Source organism: Engraulis encrasicolus, chromosome 2 (genome assembly GCF_034702125.1).
Source record: "Engraulis encrasicolus isolate BLACKSEA-1 chromosome 2, IST_EnEncr_1.0, whole genome shotgun sequence".
Classification (NCBI taxonomy): domain Eukaryota; kingdom Metazoa; phylum Chordata; class Actinopteri; order Clupeiformes; family Engraulidae; genus Engraulis; species Engraulis encrasicolus.
The window spans coordinates 50,063,232-50,071,355 of NC_085858.1; the positions used below are offsets into that span (position 1 = coordinate 50,063,232).

General features: G+C 46.2%; 2 protein-coding genes across 2 annotated transcripts; both read right to left on the reverse strand.

Annotated features, from left to right (window-relative positions):
- Positions 1-2,232: 2,232 nt before the first annotated feature.
- Positions 2,233-3,324, reverse strand: LOC134465007 (putative nuclease HARBI1). The gene has a single exon (XM_063218392.1). It carries the CDS (start codon positions 3,322-3,324, stop codon positions 2,233-2,235), a length of 1,092 nt encoding a protein of 363 aa, XP_063074462.1.
- Positions 3,325-4,667: 1,343 nt separating this feature from the next.
- LOC134465014 (myb-related transcription factor, partner of profilin-like) lies at positions 4,668-7,204 on the reverse strand. The gene is made up of 3 exons (XM_063218405.1): positions 6,746-7,204; positions 5,089-5,521; positions 4,668-4,742 (listed from the first exon to the last, which is right to left on the reverse strand). Exons 1-3 carry the CDS (start codon positions 7,202-7,204, stop codon positions 4,678-4,680), a joined length of 957 nt encoding a protein of 318 aa, XP_063074475.1. The 3' UTR covers positions 4,668-4,677.
- Between the last annotated feature and the right edge of the window lie 920 nt (positions 7,205-8,124).

Consider the following 8,124-nt stretch of genomic DNA (forward strand, 5'->3'; position numbering starts at 1 on the left):
AATGCTTTGGATAAGTCCACAAAGATGGCAGCACAATGTTTTTTCTTGTCAAGAGAAGTGATAATATCATCCATTACTTTAGTAGCAGCAGTAACTGTACTATGTTTAGGCCTAAAGCCTGATTGGAGAGGGCTCAAAATATTATTGGTATTTAGAAATTCTTTGAGCTGATCATTTACCAACTTCTCTAGTATTTTTGAGAGACACGGTAGCTTGGATATTGGTCGATAGTTGTTAGGGTCAGTCTTATCACCCCCCTTGTGCAACGGGGTAATGTGTGCAAATTTCCATAGTGTAGGGACAACTCCAATGGAAATAGAAAAATTGAAAATGTGCAATAATGGCTCTGCTATTATATATGCCGCAGTGCGAAGAAAAAGAGGATCTAGGTGGTCTTCTCCAGTGGATTTGCGACTATCAATTGCTAATAAAGCAGATAGCACTGTATGCTTAGACACAGGATGAAGCCTGAATTCCAGATCATCGTCTCTGACATTGTCTCTGATACGCATATCATGTCCAGCCCTAGGTATAAAGGAATGATTATTGCTATTGTCAAAACTTTGACTGGCTAAAGAAAAATGTTTGTTAAGAGCACTGCAAATGTCTGATTTGTCTTGTAGTAGACAATCATCAAACTTAATTGAAGAAGGCATAGGTGTAACAGATTTATTGTTTTTGTAATTTACAGCCTTCCAGAATTTTGCAGGATCAGAGTACGAACTAGAGACAAGGTTAAAGTAATAGTCAGATTTAGCCTTTCTTACAGATAATGTACATCTGTTCCTGATTTTCCTGAAACTTGCCCAGTCGGAGGCATCCTTGCTCCTCCTTGCTAATGACCAAGCCTTATTTCTTGACTGAAAAAGAGAGGAGAGTTCAGGGGTGAACCATGGGTTTGTTCTACTTTTTACTCTTATCTTTTTAAAAGGTGCATGTTTGTCAACAATGCAAATACATGAGTTTGAGAAAAACTGTAGAGCCAAGTCAGCATCAGGAATTTCAGTTGTTAGATGAATGTCACTTTCATAGAGATCATTTAAAAAAGCTTGCTCATTAAAATGTTTCATAGTTCTTTTAACCAAAATGTGAGGCAGTGCTTTGGTTAGAGTGCTGTGCCTAATACAGGCAATGGGACAGTGGTCGCTGACCCCTAAATCAAAAACACCACTTGCGCTAATTTTGTTCATCTTATTAGTAAAAAGTAGATCAATAAGAGATGATTTGCTAAGGTTCTTAGAGTTTGGTCTTGTTGGATCATTAATAAGTTGATCCAAAAATAGACTCGAGAAAACATCTCTAAGATGTTTGGAGGCATCAGTTAGCCAGTCAATATTAAAATCCCCAAGAACTAGAACTTCTGAGTCAGTGAATCTAGATATCAATTCTGCCAGCTGATCTATGGATTTAGAATCAGCTGACGGGGGTCTATAAATCCCAACTATTATGAAGGAGTTGTTATTGGTGCCATAATGAACCTTGAGTGCAATAAATTCAAAGGATTTAGGTTCACTTAAGGAATACAGAAATGTGACAGAAAAATGTGACTTCACGTAAATAGCCACACCCCCACCCCTCCCAACCCTGTCAATTCTAAATAAATTGTAGCCTGAAAGGTTGACTTCAGAGTCATCAATTTCACTCTTCAGCCAAGTTTCTGATAAAACCAAGATATCAGTGTTAGTTTGAGCAATTAAAATATTTAGGTGGTCCATTTTATCTCGTTGCAATATACTTCTGATATTGAGGTGGATTAACCCAATGCCTTTTCTGTCCTTAAAAACACATGGATTGTCCAAGCGAACAACATCAGGGGTAGACTCCAATGGACATGTAGCATTTATGACTTCAGGGCTTAGTCCATTAGGAGAAGAATTAGGAAGGACAGTCTCTGGCTTCATGGCTGCATTGCTGCCACATGTCAGAAACAGGAATTGTTCATGGGTCCCTGTATAACAGCCTTCAAGTAAAGCAGCCTGACATCCCTTTCCATGAGCCGCCTTTTTGTAGCAGTATTGTATCAGGGGAAAGGGGTCATCACCAAGGGGCAAGGGGGGCATCACCAAGGGGCAAGGGGGGCATCACCAAGGGGCATCACCAAGGGGCAAGGGGGGCATCACCAAGGGGCAAGAGGGGCATCACCAAGGGGCAAAAGGGGCATCAACAAGGGGCAAGGGGGGCATTACCAAGGGGAAAGGGGAAAATGACTAGGGGAAGGGGACATGAATGCGTCTAAGGGGGGCCATAAAGGTTGGCCACCAGGTCATCTCTGACCTGGCGGCCTGCGGCATAGTCCATGTCCTGGTCAGCAACTTCGTCTTCTGCATCCTGATCCTGGGGCAACTCCTCCTCCTCCTCGGGCAGTTGGACGTTATCCCTGAGAGCCATGTTGTGCAGTAGTGCTGTGACAACAATCACTGCACAACTCTTACGGGGCTGCAGTTGCAACCCTCCAGCACCCCTGCTGAGGCACCGGAAGCGCTGCTTCCACATCCCTATGGCCCTCTCCACAACTGACCGTGTCTGCGCGTGGTTTCTGTTATACTGTGCCTTTGGTACCGAATCAGCATTAGGGTATGGAGTCAGCAGGAAGGGGTGCAGTGGAAAGCCACTGTCCCCAAGGAGCCAACAACCTCTAAAAGCATCATTTTCGGCTGCCTGGCACAGTCCACTGTTTGACCACATGAAGGAGTCATGAGTGTTCCCAGGCGATTTTGCAACCACATCAAGGAAGGTGCCACCGGCATCACACACAACTAGGACATTGAGGGCACTAAAGCCTTTACGGCAAACGTACCTCTGTCCGTTGGCGGAGGGATGGTCGATTTTGATGAGGGTCCCATCGATGGCACCTATGACCCTTGGCAGCCCAGCGATGTTATAAAACCCCTGATTAACCCGACGGATTTCATCAGGGGTTGCTGGAAAGGACATCCTGTGAGCAAAGTGCAACAGCAGCGCATTGGTCACCGCTGTCACAGCCCTACTTAAGGACGCCTTGCTGAGGCCCAGACCCTCACCCAGGACCTCAAAATAACTGCCCGTGGCATAGAAGCGAAGTGCTGCCAGTAACTGTACTGCTGGTGTGAGGGCAAAGCTGCGCCCTATGGGTCTTACCAAATGAGGGTGAACAGCATTCAGCAGCTCCATAATCTGTCCCCGACTAAGACGGTACTTCCTAATGATGACTTCATCAGGAAATATGTCAAGGGGATCGAAAGTTTGGCGGATGAACGCATTCATGTAGGTGATGACAGAACGGCGGCGGCGGCGCTGCCGTTGCCCCAGGTGATTTAGGAACAGGATTCTTTGTCTGGCAGCCATTCAGACAGTGGGTTCTTCTTCTTCTAGGCCTACGTCTTCTTTGGTTTTTCACGTTTAGTGGCCTCACATTGTGGCACAACATTTATAGGGCATGACATCACAGTCAATTAGCAGCTGTATGCCATCGTTATCATTAGTCACCTGGCATGGCCTAATAACTGCTTGATAGATTGATGATAATTGATGATGTGCTCCCCATGATACCAGGGTCTGTGACTTGCAAGCAGGTGCATGCGCTATGTGTAGTAGACATTAATGAGGGAACACATTGACATTGTGAGATTGGCCTTTAATGTCAACGGTTTTATTGACAATGGCCACGCTTACATGATATATTTAATTGCGGAATAATACTGTGGTATATTGTTCCATCAACTTTACATTGAACTGTGATGTTATGACATTCATATTCTGAATTAAATGTGTCTTGTAAATGAGCCGATTGGTTTTATTTCATTGCAATGGCACTGCAACAGTTGAATCTGTATTCAAAAGTTGTGTGCTTGCATGTTTGAATGTGTGCCTAGAGCACGTGGTCCTTAACCGATGAAGTTTTCCAGTTGCACACACTGCAGTGTCAGGTTTCCCCTGCAGACCTGATTGCACCTGATATAAAGGCCATTACATCCCATTCATCTATGAAAATGGAAGTTCTGGCGAGATAACGTCATGGCTACTGATATTCCATGGTCATGAGAATGAAAACAGATATGGGACTTCAATGTAAAAGGCCTTTGGTTCAAATCCTGTGCCTTTCACCACCTTGTGTCAGGACTTCGGTGTTCCAATAAATGGGTTCTGAATGTTTGTAAACACAATGTTATGAGGGGCAAGACACCAACCTCATGCGCTATTTTCTTGACCGACAGCGGTTTGCAACAATCAGAGGTTGAGTTGTGCACAGATAGTTTCGCGCAGTCAGGTTATAAACAATATTTGGAGCCCATGTATTGCAGTGGAGATTGTAACCAATATACCTCACTTATTCTGTTGTGATAAAAGCATTACCTATGTGTAATGCGGTGTAATGAATGGTATTGTAATATGATATAGGCCTACTGGATGCGATTGTAATCACACGCACACACACACACACACACACACACACAGGTGAACTTTCTGTTAGCTGGTGTGCTGCACCAGGGACCTGTGTTTGAGTGTGGTCTGAGGTTTACCAAATATTTCAAAGTGTATTTCCCATTCCTTGTCCTTCACACTGCAATTGTTCTGTCTAAACTACAGTAATGTAACCCTTAAGATAACCTCTTTGCAACACAAAGTAGGCCTAGTGTAATTCATTGTGGGGAAATGAACAGAAAGAAGCAATTTCATTTACATATATGTGATATTTATTTAAGCGTGGGGGTCTTGGGGGGGTGGAGGTTGTGAAGGATGTGGGGATGGCGTGTCCTGGTGATCTGTGAAATCCACACAAAAAGATGATGTTAAGTGTTTTGTATGTACAGTATGAGCACAGTAAGTCTTTACACATTACATTACATTACACTAAGCCGTCATTTCTATACAGATCAATGTAATAATTTACGGGGAAATGGTTCCAGTCCCTGAAGCAATGTGGGGTTAGGTGGCTTGCCCAAGGGTACTTCATCCACTGATAGAGGTGTAGGGAACATTAAGGGTGGCATTCAAACCTGCAACCCTGTGATATTCACTGCACCTCCATTACACAATGGCTACTCTAAACATATGTTCGATTTGTAATTACTGAATTAAAACTCACATTATAGAAAGACAATGCCATACCTTGTGGTAGGTTAAGTGTGAAAGAAGGTCTTGTGACTTGCTGCTGGATTATGGTGAGGAGGTCCATGAACTGGTTGTGGTGTCTCTGACCCTGCTCCCTGATGGCCGCAAGGGATTCCTGATGGTGTCTCTCCGCTTGGGCCATCATGTCCTTTGCTATGTCCCCCAGGGCTACCAGCTCCTCCCTGATGGCTCTCCCCACCACGATCTTCTCCCTCTCATACCCCAGGAGCTCAGCACTGCACCCACAAGGGTCCCTGCACCCTGCTTGGAGGCTCCTGAGGCGAGAGGGAGGTGAGGAGGCAAGGGAGGAGGCAGCCCTGGGGTGTGCATAGTTGGGAGCAGGGTCAGGCACTGTGTTGCTGTGGAAGGGTGAAGCGGCCTCGGGAGGATGAGGGGTTGTAGGTGACGGTTGGGCTGCTGGGTCTGGTGACTGTGGATAACGATGGAGTGCTGGGTTGGGTGCCTGATATTGAGGCAGTCGGTTCACATGCAAAATAGGGAGGCGGAGCACTCGGAGGGTCACAGGCAGCCTCAAAATGAATGGCAGTGAACGAGAAGCCAGCGTATGGAAGGATAAAACTCGCTGTTTTGAACTTGTAATCGTCCGGGGAAACTTCCTTCAAAGTTCACAGCCTGCCTCGTGAATTCAGGGAAATGCCAAAAAAGTGGGACAAGCATACGTGCATCCAGATGACCATGAGCACTTGTAGAATCCACAGTCCCCCCTATCAGCTCAGTTTGACAGCTGTGAAAACGCTCTCGGAGAAGTTGTATTACGAGAGTTTCCACTCGCAACTTCAGGTACTGCACTGTAGGGGCGCCAACGGAGGACTGCAGACTACATTCAGAATGAATGGGCTGAGCTCTCGTCTCGACAGCGCCCCTAACTGCAGGCATGGGTTAAATAGCGAGAAGGCTGTAAATAGTGTACCCTCCGAATGCACCGCTCGCTGGGTGCGTTCTGAGTGACAGCTGTCAAACTGAGCTGATAGGGGGGACTGTGGATTGTACAAGTGCTCGTGGTGATCTGGATGTACGTATGATTATCCCACTTTCGTGTCATTTCCCTGAATTCACGAGGCAGGCTGTGAAAGTTTCCCCGGACGAGTATTAGTTCAAAACAGCGAGTTTTATCCTTCAATACGCGGGCTCCTCGTTCACTGCCATTCATTTTGAGGCTGCCTGTGACCCTCCGAGTGCTCCGCCTCCCTATTTTGCATATGAACTGACTGCCTCAATGGAGAGTGGAGGGGAGTGACCGGTGATGTTTGGAGGACTGCTGGGTTGGTTGATGGAGGAGGTGGAGTTTGCAGGGTGGTGTCTAGTTGAGGTGGAGGTGGAGGTGGCAATGCTGTGCGGAGGGCCAGATGTTGTTGCTTGTCTGGGGGGTGGGCCAGGGCACTCACTAGCGTCAGAGAGGCCCGCTTCAAGTGGAGGAACTTGTGTGAAGGCTGCCGAAGGTGCCTTGGTGACCATGTGAGCAGCAAGGGGGAAGGAAAGCACATTATTAATATTAGCTGGTGTTCTGTTCACATAAACAATGAAGTGATTGTTGCTCTGAGTATAGACAATAGCTCTTTTTTTCTACGTTTATGTAATGACTTATCATAGAAATTCAGTAAATGGACAGACACATAAAATACATAGTACTTACAGCAGATGTTGAGCCCAGCAGGCGACTGGGGGGTGGCTGGCTGTTTAATTGATACATATCTAGCCCCCCCTGAGTGCCTTCAGCTGCCTCGAGACCCAACACCGCAAGCACCTTCTCCTCCTCAGGAGAGAGAGGAGGCAGACTGCTGCTGCCACTACCAGTTTTCGCCATCTCTCTCCTGAGAGCGGCAGCCTTCTTTTTCACTACGGTGGAATAGTCCCTCCACTTGATGCGGACCTCGTCCGCTGTTCTGGTGATGCCCTGGCCCACCGCATTGACCCTCCGCGTCACCTCCACCCACGCTATTTTTTTGTCCGCATTGGTGACTGAGGTCTTAAACGGTGAGAATAGAATGACCCTGTGGTCAAAGACCTCAGCCACCAATGCAGACAGCTCCTGGGGGGGAAAATGTGGTTTCCGTGGTCTCTTGTTCATGGTGTTGTTTGCCGTGGTGTTCATGGTGTTGTTTGTTGTTTGTCGGATCAGGACGCAAGGTTCAACGCAGTGTTTAAATAGGCTAAGGCATCGCTAGGTGTTTTCAATCTGAAGTGATGACGTGTTAATTGTGAACGAAGGTTCGTAAAACCATTTCGGCGATATCCAACTAGGCTACTTTAGTCCTATTGAAAGGGTCCACGTGTTTCAGTTGGGATGGGCAAAGTTTCGCCAAGTACGCCTAGGCCTAATTATAATCAGAATAAAAGGTGTGTCGTAAACTGCATGTTGGAATGCAGGGCGGAATGAACACATTGAATCAGAGGCACGGCCGTGATTTGCGCACTGCAGCCAACCATCGGCTTCACATGCAGTGGTGTAGTCTACGTAGAACGCGGGTATACGGAGTGAACCCACTTCAAAATTTCGGTGATTTCAGTATACCCACTTAAAATTGATTGATCCATTATTTAGAATAGCACAAACATATAGGCTACAGTATACCCACTTAAATTATAATTAATAAAATGATCAAATATACATACCCACCACAAAAAAGTAGACTACACCACTGTTCACATGCCTTGCCCTGCTATGTGCTTATTTGAGAGGAAGAATAGCCTGTTGCAAACAGTTCCGACACAGGCCTACCCTGATAATAGGCCTACAATCTGCATTTGGCTAAATGGTACCGAGGTGATATTGTGTTGAATCACCACCTGAGGATAGAACCAGCCACCTTGGTATTGCGGCTATAGATGACAAGCTGGTAGCCCGATCGATACCATTAAGCTACTGGTCCAGACTACAACATAGCCTACTGCTGCCGATAGCCTTTCTACCGTAGGCTAGCCTACCATTCCAAGCTTCAAAACGGCGATTTAATAGCCTAGTGCATGAAAGTCCTTGTGCACAACCCTTCTGCTGTCCAGGTGCAGGTGCAG